Source organism: Hyla sarda, chromosome 5 (assembly GCF_029499605.1).
Source record: "Hyla sarda isolate aHylSar1 chromosome 5, aHylSar1.hap1, whole genome shotgun sequence".
Classification (NCBI taxonomy): Eukaryota; Metazoa; Chordata; class Amphibia; order Anura; family Hylidae; genus Hyla; species Hyla sarda.
In genome coordinates this window covers 80,394,617-80,408,723 of record NC_079193.1, presented here as the reverse complement: position 1 = coordinate 80,408,723, position 14,107 = coordinate 80,394,617, and the positions used below count along the sequence as shown (strand labels likewise).

Genomic DNA, 14,107 nt, shown 5'->3' with positions numbered 1-14,107 from the left:
ACTCAAAAAGGAAATACCAGTTCACAAAAAGCTAACCACAGTTTTATGGTAATCTCACAACATAGCCATTTAGCCCCAAGACTAGTGCAGATCCTTCCTAAGCATGTCCATTACTGTCTACTAGGTACATACTAAAATCACCTTATGGGGGATAACCTCTTTAAGTAAATATCATAGATCTTTTTTCATAGTTCTGTTTTATGCAGTTCCTCTCTTATTTTACCTAAATATTTATGAATAAATTAGTAGGCATTACCATTCCTTTGTAAAATGGGGTACAACCCTACACTGTCGAAACTGACTGCACAACAGACCCCCCCCCCCCCCCCAACTAGTAAAACACTTATCAACTTATTTCTAACAAAATTACCAGGAGAACATAGACTGATAGAAGATACTAATATGGGAATACAGTAATACTATGACTAAAACACCTAGCCAAAGTTATGGAATTGCCAAAAATTAGGGGATGGTCACCAAATTTTGACACAGCAAATGTGTTTGTAGAGGAAAGAGATATGGAAACACTTATCATAACTGTTTCTGTCTAAACAATGACCCACCAGCACACAGGCTTGCTGAATTGCTGTAGAGGACCAAATCCACCAAGCCTGTGAGTACTTGCTGAAATCTTGCACTGAGCTAGCGGAGATCTTAATAGCAGTTTATGCTTATTTGCAGGTATAAACTGCGATACCATTCAGGACATAATCCTAGCCGGCTGCTGCAATATCTTTGTCCCAGTTGAAGCACAGGATGGGACTAACACACCTCTGTGCTCACTCCTGTCATGTCTATCAGACTCCTGTTTAAAAACAGAGAGAAGGGGGGTTCAGAGCAGCCTGCAGTAATTGGATGAACAGACCCAGCACAGCAGACTCAGGGAGGAAGTGAATGAATGCATGGTGAGTGAGGGCAGGCTCAGTGTTTGCCTTGGACACACACCTTCTGAGTAGTGGATGTCAGAATGAGTGAGCAATTGAACAGAGGGATTTTTGAGTCAAATAAAGAAGCCTGACACATTAAAGCTGCATGACATATTGAGGAACATATACAGTATAATGCCTCAGAATTTTAGTTTTTTAGAAAATAAAAACTTCAGGGGAGGCCACAGGTCCAAAAGAAAGCACATAAAGACCTTTCTGAGCTGTTGGGGTAATAAGAATAAAACATGGCCCCAGTTCTCAGTAGAAACAATGAAAAGATTACAGGACTCCTTCCTGATGGAAATCCAACACAGAATATAGCAAAAGATATTGGTTGTTTCCAGTCGGATGTGTGTAACATTTGGTATCTGCAACATTAGAGGGTTATGAAGGATAGAAAAATGTATGGACAGACAAAGGAAGAAAACCTAAAGGAATGTGCCTTGAAAATTAAAAAAAGTGCAATAAAGCAAATGAAAAACAAGTTGACCGATTCAGAAAACAGTGGTTTCAATCGGTAACAGAACTGTAAGAAATTGGCTGAATTCCTCAGCCGGACTCCCGGGTGATATGGGTATTGGAAGGGCAGGATAACACGAATGATCACTGGATTTTTCGTGCAGCATTGTGTCATTTTTTTTTTTAGGTATGTTTCATGATGCCAGAATTTATAAGCTACTAAAAAATGACGTTGGTGCAGATTTACTATTACAAATGTGCCAGAATTCATATGCAATGTATGCCAAAAAAAACTGTCTTCCCTGACTTGCTCCACATTTTTTCTGTGTTTTGCACACTTTAGTGCGTTCCCCGAAAGGCTTTGCTGGAAAGCTCGGCCTAAATGCGCCAACATAAATAAGTGAAAACATTTACACACAATTCTGGTGTAATGTAAAACAAATAAGTGGTTGGCTTACATGACTGGCTGCTGGTTTCCCTTATTACCAGGGCCCCAGAGTAATTGTAACTTCTGCACCCACTAAATAGGTAAATGTGGTACTCCTCAGGGGTTGTAGGGTAGTTGGGGTGTTGCTGCTGAATAATAAAGAGTGCCGTTAACCCTTGTCACTCGTGATGCCAGGGTGAGGGTTAAATACTGTAATGGTGCTGGGCTTATCGCCACCCTTCCCAAGAGCGATAGGTGAGTGCCTAATAAATGGAATGTCCACAACCACTGTTTAACTGAAAACTTGCAAGAACTTTTACTGAAGATTTTCTGTAGCAGGCAATATCAATAACAGTCCAGATAACAGAGTCTATGTACAGTTGAGCAGCGATTGACAGTTGGTTGGGATCAGATAAGCTCAATTTAGCTTTTAGAAGATTCCATAGCATAGATCCGCTGGATTTAGGGGTGCATTTAGGTCCAGTGATCTTGCGGAGAGTAGCGGGTATTGTAGATGTACAAAAGCTTTGGTATAGGCCGAGGCCGCAAGGCTTTGGCCTAGTAAACGTACTTGAAAGTTGTGGACGTCCTACCTCGTTCAGTGACAGCAACCCAAGAGAGCGAATCATGGCCGCAGCTCCCTTATATGGGCAGGGGCTGAACCGTTTTGGATTGGTCCATAACTGTCACTACACGGCATTGTGGGTGAACACATGACACAAGAACCACCTAAGGTCCTTCAACATACCATAGAGTTCTGAGTAACGGATCACATGACCTAAGGTCCTGCGATGCCAAACAAGTGAGTAATGCAATATACATATTTACAATGATAATTTTTATAAATATTAACTTACTAAGGGGTGACTAGGGGCTAACTAGGGAAGCAGGCCCCCACAGTCCTAGGGACTCTGACTTTGGGAACCCCCCCCCCCCCCCCCACCAAGGCACAGTATGAAATACGGTGCCGGGACACCACATAAATATTTTTTTCTTTTGATCACTAAAAAATGTTTACATCATCTCTTGTAAATGAAGACTTACATTCTACAGAGTATATGTCTAATTTGTATTAATATAAATCTTATGAGAAGGATGAGCCAGCGTGGAAATAGCAGAAGGTCCCTTTATTGTATAACATCCGAAACAAAGGCACAGGAATACATAATGACGCATTTCAGGCGTGAACCGCCCTTAGGGCGGTTCACGCCTGAAACGCGTCATTATGTATTCCTGTGCCTGTGTTTCGGATGTTATACAATAAAGGGACCTTCTGCTATTTCCACGCTGGCTCCTCCTTCTCCTTTGTCTACTGTTTGGTGTTGCCGCACACCTGCCGTGCTGTGGATTGGACGTGCAATTCCCAGTGCTGTAAATGTGATGAGGATGAAAACAAATAATAACCTGAAGTGATCGATGTACCAAAATGAACAATCCTGTGCGCTAGGATTCTAATGGGCAGAATTTTTATATATATATATATATATATATATATATATATATATATATATAGTAGAATAAAGCGTCCCGCAGCACTCCAATAGTGATCAAAATAAGGTTTATTTCCTCATGGTAAGATATCTTAAGTATCTTACCATGAGGAAATAAACCTTATTTTGATCACTATTGGAGTGCTGCGGGACGCTTTATTCTACTATACATCACTGCTGCTGCCAGTGACCCGGGCTGCGATTGGGCCCGCTTGCACCCGCTACACCTTTGCATTCCTGGTGTGCTGCTCCTCCTTGCTATCTGGACATATATATATATATATATATATATATATATTAATTATTTTTATTTTTTTTCTTGTAACTTGCCCTACAGTATTTGGGATGCTAGAAGCGGAGAGTGTTTCTAAACCCAACAGCTATAAAGACAAATGGTTATATACAGCTCAGGGAGAGCAGGCTTGTGTCCATATAACTCTCTGATTGCGTGCATCGGGACAGCTTTTTTTCCCCCCCATTGTGTTGTAAAAATGAAATCCCAGGCTGCCTAATGCATAGGCTGTCTCCAGCCGCTGCATTCCCATAGCTCAGAATGACCCCAGATACAGCACATTGTACTAGGCTGTCACGTGTGACAGAAAGTGCTGGCTGTCCTTTTCACAACAAACATGAAACATTTGCACCTCCAGCATTTTTACACAATGGGGTACATGTTAGCAAGTGTACATGTAAGTTTCATAAAGTGATCTCATCCCTTTTCTTTTCCTTCACCTTTTTTTTTCCTTTTGAAAATTTCATCTTTCCATGCCTGGGAGGACCCCTCTCCGTTTATCACTCTGTTTCCAGCAACCGGTTGAAAAAACACATTAGGACACATGAGAGTTTTGATGCTGCGTGTGTATGGTAAGTACCACTGAGGTTATTTTACATTTTCCAATATTCCCTTTAGTATAAAGGAGAGGTAAGTACGGGATGTTTAGAGTTTCTAAATTCTAAAGATCTTACAAAATGAACTTGAAATGCTGGAAAGTGATTACAAGGTATAAAACTATCTATAATAGACAATTATTAACACAATACGGGCAAATGTGAGCGTATCTGTGCATTGGGAATATTGTACAAACCGCCTGTTTATACCGATGATATTTTATAATTCTTAGTATTACCATTTATAATTATTTTGTGTTTGGCAAGACTTACAATGTAAGTTTTGTTTCCATATAAATATGGTATTTAGTATATCGCCGTAATGATCATGACATCCCGCACACCGTTCGCTTATTTTAGTCATCTAGAGGTGAAATGTTGTGTTTGTAGTTTTTATGTTTCACGATTTTAAGTTTGCATGGTTGCCAGTGCATGTAAATTGAAATGGCTGCTTCTTTTTTTGTGTATAGTAATCTGCAATGCTGGAAGAATTAGAAGAATTTGAGGGTCCTGGAAATGAAAGGGCAGAAGCACAGCCCCCTAGTACACAAGATAAGGGCACGAAGAAGAAATTACTTGGTAAATATGGCACTCGCATCTGATTTTTATCATTCAATAAATATTATTTACATTTTTACATATACAAAGCACTTTCAAAGTATCCACAGAGTAGTATATTTAGTAAAGTTTGCAACATTTTTAAGGTATGTTATAGTATTAGGTATGAAATGTAATTCAGGTAATTTATGGCAACCACTATTTATCTGTACATTTGTGAACACAACACACATAGGAGTGTATATAACATTCTGTGGTCCAAAACAAATGAAAAAGGTTATATGAGGACTATGTATAGAATGTATAGAAAGATGGACGTTTCTTGGTTAAATGTGTGTGTGTGTGTATATATATATATATATATATATATATATATATATATATATATTTCTCTTTTCAATAAAATAATGGCCCAAATTCTTCATAGAACTAATCCAAAAAGGAACCAAGGTATCAACAATTATGAATTAAATAAAAAGGTTACATTAAAAACTTCAAACACATAGTCCATATATAGGAATGCCAAAAAGTTCACAGGTTTATATAAAATACAACACTGCCAGTGTAGACCAATAAAAATATCTTGTTTTGTGAAGCGTTTTTATGTCCCTCATAATAATATACCGTATTAATCGTCAGACAGCGCAGTCCTTCACAGAAACACCGATATACTAATGTAACAAATAAAGTTAAGATTTAATAAGGTTTTACATGGGACTGGGGATGAACCCTCTATATTATCTTAATCCAGAGACTTCTCATTATGATTCAGCATCAGCGTTAATGGTGAATGCCCATCATGTTTTGCCATATGGTTAAGATGAGATCCCTTCATTTTTTTTGTCCTACACAGTGCTCATGTGTGAAGGGGACCTTAATATGTAAAATGGGAATACTCTTTAATTTTTATATAGTTAGAATGTGTCATCATTCCATAACTGTTGAGGTCTGACCTTTAATCCCCTTACGGATAACTTGAACAAAGGGGCAGAATAACTCTACCACCAATTTTGCAGGAGAAATCCATAAAGAAGCCATAGTTAAAATAAAAAAGGACCTATACTCGTACATCTCTGATCCCTGCAACTGCCGTGAAGATGCGCCCAGTCTTTTCGGCTGCTTCCGGATGACACATTGTCCCGCAGAAACTGCCCTGCTCAGCCATTCACTGACTGAATCAAGACACCACTACAGCCAGTGATTGGCTAAGTGCGCAAGTTCCTGAAGGGACAATAGAAGGAAGCAGCTGAGAAGATCAGGGATCATCAGTGCGGCAGTTGCATGGGGATTGGAGTAGGTGAGTATAGTTTTTTTTTGTTTTTTTATAACCCCCAGCCACATTATACATTTTGGCAACCACTTTTAGGCCTTGTTCATATCTATCATTGGCTGTATTTCACTTATATACATGGAAATGTTGAGAAAAGGTACTCATGTATATAGTAGTAGGCCTTTAAAGCTGAATAGACCATACATTGTCCATTTGTGACTCTGCCAGAGTATATTTTATTTGTGGGATAGAATAGCATAGTCTACCACACTAGTCTATGCGCTATGCCACAAAAAACATGTATACTGCCAAGGGGTAAACAGTAAAATATAGACTTGTTCTGGCTTTTTGTTGTTACAAGCTACGTGCTGAGAGTAGATGTGAACAGGGCATTACTGTGGATCATTAGGCCATGTCCACACGGGCAGAAATGTGACATTCCACTCATTTGCTTGGTTCAGCGGCACTAGGACCACTTGGAAATGCACTATGTCTCCATAGATGGCAATGCATTTCCGAGTGGGATCCACAGAAATGCCAAACATTTCAATGTTTCTGCAGACACTGGGATTGGATTTCCTCGGCAGAAACATCTGCTGCGGAAATTCTGCTGTGTGCACAGTGCAGCAGAATCCCATTGAAAACAATGGGACTCTGCTGCAGCGGGATTTCCGCCATGTAAACTTAGCCTTAAAGGGGTACTCCGCCCCTAGACATCTTATCTCCTATCCAAAGGATAGGGGATAAGATGTCATATCGCCGGGGTCCCGCTGCTGGGGACCCCCGGGATCTCCGCTGCGGCACTCAGCTATCATTGCTGCACAGAGCGAGATCGCTCTGTGCGTAATGACGGGCGATACAGGGGACGGAGCAGTGTGACATCATGGCTCCGCGCCTCGTGACATCTCGGCCCGCCCCCTTAATGCAAGTCTATGGCAGGGGATGTGACAACCGCCACGCCCCCTCCCATAGACTTGTATTGAGGGGGCGGGCTGTGACGTCACAAGGGGTGGAGCCATGACATAGCGATGCTCCGGCCACTGTATTGCCCGTCATTACACACAGAGCGAACTCGGTGCCGCAGCAGAGATCCCGGGGGTCCCCAGCAGCGGGACCCCGGCGATCTGACATCTTGTCCCCTTTCCTTTGGAAAGGGGATAAGATGTCTAGGGGCGGAGTACCCCTTTAAGGATTTTGGAAATCACACATTAATCAGAAAGTGATGGCACAACCTAGCAATATGTCATTTTTTTCTTGTGGTTTAAAACCGCTTTAAATTACGTGTTCAGCTCTGGTTCATCTGCACAAGGGGGGAAAAAAAGTAAACTAAACATCAAAATGTAAATTCTACATTAAATACTGAGTATTTATCCATTTTGTTTTATTGTAGGTGGTTTCGTTATAATAGCCATTCTCATAAATAAAAGAGGATATGATGCAGCCATTAGTAGCATTTCTCCTATAAATCTTTAATACAATAAAGCCAGTCGAGTCCTGTATGTTTCACAGGTCATCATCTTTCTTTTATTACCACCGCAAAACTGGGTCACTTTATTGTTTACCTTGTTGTATGGATCTCCTGAACACTTTTCACAGTTACTTTTACACATCTCAGGCTTTAGGGTTCACATTACGGGCAATATAGATATCAGTGCATGAAATGGACTGCTGCCAGGCCCAGCCCAGAGATATATATATATATATATATATATATATATATATATATATATATATATATATATAGTTTTATGTCATAGAACTAACGTTGTTCTTTACATAGTGTTCAGTATAATGTGTTTTATGTTGTGTACTATAGGGCAGTATTATATAGGCATTGTATGATTGTATTAATCACTTGTAGAGGGGGGAAGTATTACAGTCATGCAATATGACCCATAGCAACCAATCACAATGCAGCTTTAATATCATACTGTGCTCCTCTTATGGGAAACGGAGACAAATTTTCTCATAGACAGCTTTATAAGTCTGCCCCGTAGTAATTATGAAGGTAGCATATTCTCCCCTAAAATAAGCTGTGATAGTACCATAGGGGGAGATTTGAGTGGTGCAGTTGTCCATAGCAACCAGATTGCTTCTTTCATTTTTAACATGTAGCAGACATTAGGCGTACAGGTATGCCCAGGGACGTAGCTATAGAGGTAGCAATCGCATCGGGGCCCTGGTGGCTGAGGGGGCCCCAAAGCACATCTTCTCCATAAAAGACCAGTATTATAATTGGCATATAGGGGCCCTGATGCAGATTTTGCATCTGGGCTCAGAAGCTACAAGCTACGCCCCTGGGTACGCCCTTGATACAGGAACTTTAACACACATGGTCTGATGAGCTAAAATGGTGGCTGATGGTCTACTTACCTGAATCGTGGGGAGCCCTTTGGATAGGGGATAAGATGTTTCCAGTACCCCTTTAAAGTAATACTATAATAGAAAAACTATATAATTTGGATATCCTTTTATTCACAGAATAAAGAAAACATGTCATGTTTACCATAAAGTTCACCACTCTTCCTCTACACAGATCTTGATGGATGCAAAAGAACAATGCATTCTGTGCAGTGCAGTTACCCAATTAAAAATAATATTTAAATATTTATTCCTGTTCAATGGATAATTAACCCCTTAAAGGGGTACTCCGCCCCTAGACATCTTATCCCCTATCCAAGATGTCAAATTGCCGGGGTCCCGCTGCTGGGGACCCCCTGGATCGCCGCTGCGGCACCCCGCTATCATTACTGCACAGAGCGAGTTTGCTCTGCACGTAATGACGGACAATACAGGGGCCGGAGCATCGTTACGTCACGGTCACGCCCCCTCGTGTCGTCACGGCCCGCCCCTTCAATACAAGTGGTGATCATCACGCCCCCTGCCATAGACTTTCATTAAGGGGGCGGGCCGTTGTGTCACGAGGGGCGGAGCCATGACGTCACGCTGCTCCGTCCCCTGTATCGCCCGTCATTACGCAGAGGGCGAACTCGCGTGGTGCCGCATCAGCGATCCCGGGGGTCCCCAGCAGCGGGACCCCGGCGATCTGACATTTTATCCCCTATCCTTTGGATAGGGGATAAGATGTCTAGGGGCGGAGTATCCTTTTAAGGATCAAGCCCATTTTAACCTTATGGATATGGCCAATTTTATTTTTGCATTTTTTTGTTTTTTCCTCCTCGCCTTCTAAAATGCATAACTCTTTTAGATTTCCATGTACAGACCCATATAAGGGCTTGTTTTTTGCGTGACCAATTGTACTTTTGTAATGAAACCTCTCATTTTACCATAAAATGTACGGCAAACCCATAAAAATATTTCTTTAGGGAGGAAATTTAAATGAAAACCACAATTTTGCACATTTTGGAGGGTCTCGTTTTCACATTTTACACTTTACGGTAAAAATGACTTGTTCTTTATTCTGTGGGTCAATACGATTAAAATGATACCCATGGCTAGATAATTTGATATTATTGTACCGCTTAAAAAAAATCTAAAACTTTTTGTACTAAATCAGTAATCTAAAATCGCTCTATTTTGACCACCTATAACTTATTCATTTTTCTGTATATAGGGCGGTATGAGGGCTCATTTTTTGTGCCATCATCTGTTCTTTTTATCGACACCACATTTGCATATATAAAACTTTTAGATCATTTAAAAAAAAAATTGGGGGAATAAAATGGGACTAAAAAGCAGCATTTTTGGATAGTTTGGACATTTACGCACGCGGCGATACCAAATATGTTTATTTTAAAAAAATTACACTTTTTGGGGGTAAAGTGGGAAAAACTGACAATTTTCATTTTTATTGGGGGAGGGGATTTTTCACTTTTTTTTTACTTGTTTATTTTTACATTTTTCAACTTTTTTTTTTACACTTTTTATGTCCCCATAGAGAACTATCTATAGCAATCTTGATTTTGATTGCTAATACTGTTCAGTGCTATGCATAGGACATAGCACTGATCAGTATTATCGGCTATCTACTGCTCTGGTCTGCTCGATCTCATACCAGTGCAGGAGACGCCGGGAGATGGACGGAGGCAGGTGAGGGGACCTCTGTCCACCATTACAGATGATCGGATCCCCACGGCAGCGCTGCGGGCGATCCGATCATCTATTTTAACATGCGCATTTCCGCAGATGCCGTGATTTGTACTGATCACGGCATCTGAGGGGTTAATGGAGGACATCCGCGTGATCGCGGATGTAGGCCATTACCGGCGGGTCCCCAGCTGCTGCTAGCAGCCAGAACCTGCCGTGCGTGACACGAACACCGCTCCGATGCTCGTGGTCATACACAGGACGTAAATGTACGTCCTGGTACTCTAAGTACCACCGCACCAGGACGTACATTTACGTCCATTGTCGTTAAGGGGCTAACAACTTTGTTTTTCAATGATTATTCTTTTTTTTTTTTTTTTGTTTCCACGAATAAATTTGATAAGAAAGAGTTTGTATTAAGTGTTTAGAATTGTATTATGGTTTGGAAACCTTTGTATTTCCCCCTCCTATTCCTAGTTCTATTTAGAAACAGAACATACACAGTGTCCATGTGTCATTATATACCAACTAACTCTATTGGTTTTATCAGGCCCAGCTGTCAGCTACCTCATGGGACCAAGATTTCTTGTCTATGTAAGCTGTGCACTTTCAATATGGGTAAGTACACTATGAATGTGAAACACACAGTAATACAGTGGTGTACTATAAAATAGTAAAACTGTAAGTGATTGACATTAGAAGGTGGTTATTTTCATACTTGACAGAAAAAGTCCAGAGATATAAATGTCTAGATCAGTGTTTCCCAGGCAGCATGCAAAAGTCAGAGGTGCCCTAGTTGGGAAACACTGGTCTTGATCATGTTCTCTATGACCCCCGCTGGTTCCCCAAATGGTGCATCAGGTGTCATTAAAGGACAAAAGAAAAAATATTGTGAATTCAGCTCACCACTATTAAGCATTCCATGGCTGCAGAAGAAGTCTGTGTTCGGAGAGCAGGGCAGGCAAACAGCGGGACGTATCCCTGACTTGTACTGAAAAGAGGACAAAAAAGCAGGGGCCTCCAGCTGCTCCAAATCAAAATATAGTAGTTAAAACTTCACTTTTATTCAGTTATGTTAAAAACAATAGGATGTCCAGTACAGTGATAAAACCAGAACACCGAGGCGTTTCGAGCCAAATGTGGCTCTTAGTCATGGCAATACATTACCGGGCATCGGCCCCTTATATAGTGACAACCTCAAATGTGCCTGCCAGGAGTCAGCGAAGGCCAGAACCAGAATCAGCATGACGTGTGCAAGCTCGATTGCGGACATACAAAGCCACAAATTGTGGAGCGGATCAGTAAGGTAAGTTCATGGGGAGACACACGCTCACACTTCCTGCCCTGTAATGTATTCCCACAACTAAGAGCCACATTTGTCACGAAACGCGTCGAAGTTTCTTGTTTTATCACTGTACTGGATATCCCATTGTTTTTAACATAACTGAATAAAAGTGAAGTTTTAACTACTATATTTTGCTTTGGAGCAGCTGGAGGCCCCTGCTTTTTTGCCATCTTTTCAGTCATTAAAGGACATCTGTGACATCCTGCTGTGGTTCGTTCCTGCACATATAAAAAAAAATAAAAAATTGTCCTACATGGTGCTTTATTGAAAGCTGAATCAATCTGAACCAGTAAAAATTTTTTAAATTAACTCTTTAAAATTCCACCATTTGAACAAGGCCTAACTCTGTCCTTAATAATTCACCAACAGACAGATTAGGTAAGAAAGGGGTACTCCACTGGAAAACATTTTTTTAAATCAACTGGTGCCAGAAAGTTAAACATGCTTTATATATTACTTCTATTTAAAAATCTTAATCTTTTCAAGACTTATCAGCTGCTGTATGCTCCAGAGGAAGTACTTTTCTTTTTTTAATTTCCTTTTAGTCTGACAACAATGCTCTCTGCCAACACATCTGTCCATGTCAGGAACTGTCCAGAGTAGGGACAAATCCCCATAGCAAACCTATCCTGCTCTGGACAGTTCCTATAATGGACAGAGGTGTCAGCAGAGAGCACTGTGGTCAGACAGAAAGTCAATTCAAAAAGAGTACTGGAAGATTAAGATTTTTAAATAGAAGTTATTTACAAATCTGCTTAAGTTTCTGGCACCAGTTGATTTAAAAAAAAAATTTTTTTCCAGGGGGTACCCTCTTAAAACATAACTGTGAATGCACTACTGGTAAAACCAAGTATACATAACCAAATAAATGAAGAAATGAAATCAGACACACCCAAAAACACTGGTTTGCAGGTCCTGAAGTGCAAGGAAGAACCTATATACTCAATCATCCTCTATGATAGTGAAACGCAAGCACAGGAAGCGTTAACTTTTAATGTAAATTTGTTTTCCCTTAGTCCTATCAGCAGCACAAGTGGAGTGTTTTGCTCCTGTGAAGCTGGCAGGACGGTGGAATTTTTAATTAACTTTTAATTGCCCCCCCCCACATAAGAGGCCTCCTCCAAAAGGCCACATTGCTTAATAACAAGAAAATAATAAAAACTAAGGGCGGGATATTTGTCTGCTAGGACTATGGGGAAAAGAAATTTACATAAAAAATTAACTCTTTCCTTTCGTCCTAACCAGCAGCACAAATGGGCACTTAGCAAGTAACAACACAAATAGGGAGGGACTACGGAAGAGTGGTACTTAGGATGGATTGACCGAAGGCCAACTCTTCATAACATTTGGCATTAACCCTATAATGACTAATAAACGTATTATGCGTGCCCCAGGAGGCAGCAGCACAGATTTGTTCCAGGGGAACAGCTTTTCTTTCAGCAAAAGAAGTAGAAACTGCCCGGGTGGAATGGGCAGTGACAAAGGCAGGAGGCGTTAACTCCTGGGCTACAAAAGCCTCCCGAATTTCCTCTTTAATCCATCTACTCAGAGAGGGTTTAGAGGCTCTAAGACCTTTGTTCTTCCCTGAAAAAGAAACAAGAAGGTGTTCAGATCGTCTAAATTCTCCAGTTCTTGAGATGTAAATTCTGAGGATTCTTGAAATGTCCAGGGTATGATTTGCAACTTCCTCAGGAGAGGATGGATTAGGAACTGGTAGGGATATAGCCTGATTGATGTTGGAGAAAGTAGCGACTTTAGGAACAAAAGGTAGGCAAATATCTCAACAGGACTCAGTCCGGGAGAAAAATTGTATAAGGCTCAAAAGCTGAAAGGGCCTCGAGCTTGCCAATCCTTTTGGCTGAGGTTATGGCCAATAAGAAGGTGACTTTAAGGCATAAATACCTAAAGTCGACTTCTTCCAGAGGTTCAAAGGGGGGAGAGCATAACCCCTTAAGAACAGTAGACAAATCCAATTTGGGAATAGGTCTGAGACTCTGCTCTAGAGTGTGCAATGGTTGTCAAGACCTCCAAATAAAGCCCACTACCTAGTAGGGTCCTGCCAATCTACCGGCTGTCAGATTGAGTCTCCTCAGATCTAGGCAGGAGCCTGTATTGTGAGACACAATGTTCTGCTCGGGGGGAAGCCTCCAATAGCACATTTGACTCATCCTCATGAGCTGGGGGAACCAGGACCTCTTGGGCCAGAATGCTATGATGGCAATCACTGAGGTCTGGTCTTGCCTGACTTTCATCAATACCTTCGGTATCATGGAAAATGGAGGGAATATGTAGGCTAGCCTGAACCTCCATGGAATGGACAGAGCGTCTATTGACACAGGATTGTACTTTTGTAAAGAGAGCAAAACCTGCTCATCATGGCGTTAAGACGAGTTGCCATGAGATCTATCTCTGGCACACCTCACCGTAGAGTTATCTTCTTGAAGATATCTTCGTTCAGTGACCATTCGCCTTGGACTGGAAGGCCGCGACTTAGGTGATCTGTGACTATGTTGAGATCTCCTTTTGATATGGACTGCTGAAAGGTGGGTTAGGTTGGTCTCTGCCCAAGAGAGAATTAGTCTGGTCTTCTTGAGGAGACCTTGAGACTTCGTGCCACCCTGTCTGTTGATGTATGACACTACAGTCGTGTTGTCTGATCGAACTCTTTTTGCTTTCCATAGAATAAGGGGTGCGAAG

General features: G+C 41.1%; 1 protein-coding gene across 3 annotated transcripts in view; it reads left to right on the top strand.

Annotated features, from left to right (window-relative positions):
* Positions 1–3,705: 3,705 nt before the first annotated feature.
* LOC130272551 (solute carrier family 40 member 1-like) overlaps positions 3,706–14,107 on the top strand; it is a 59,326-nt gene continuing 48,924 nt past the window's right edge. For 2 of the 3 annotated variants that reach the window (XM_056518402.1, XM_056518400.1), the window contains exons 1-3: positions 3,706–4,166; positions 4,661–4,769; positions 10,616–10,683. In XM_056518402.1, coding sequence (XP_056374377.1) covers positions 4,670–4,769; positions 10,616–10,683 — 168 coding nt within the window. In that variant the 5' untranslated portion in view covers positions 3,706–4,166; positions 4,661–4,669. Of the gene's footprint in view, positions 4,167–4,660; positions 4,770–8,053; positions 8,152–10,615; positions 10,684–14,107 lie in introns of those variants that run through there. The other variant, XM_056518401.1, reaches the window with a different exon arrangement.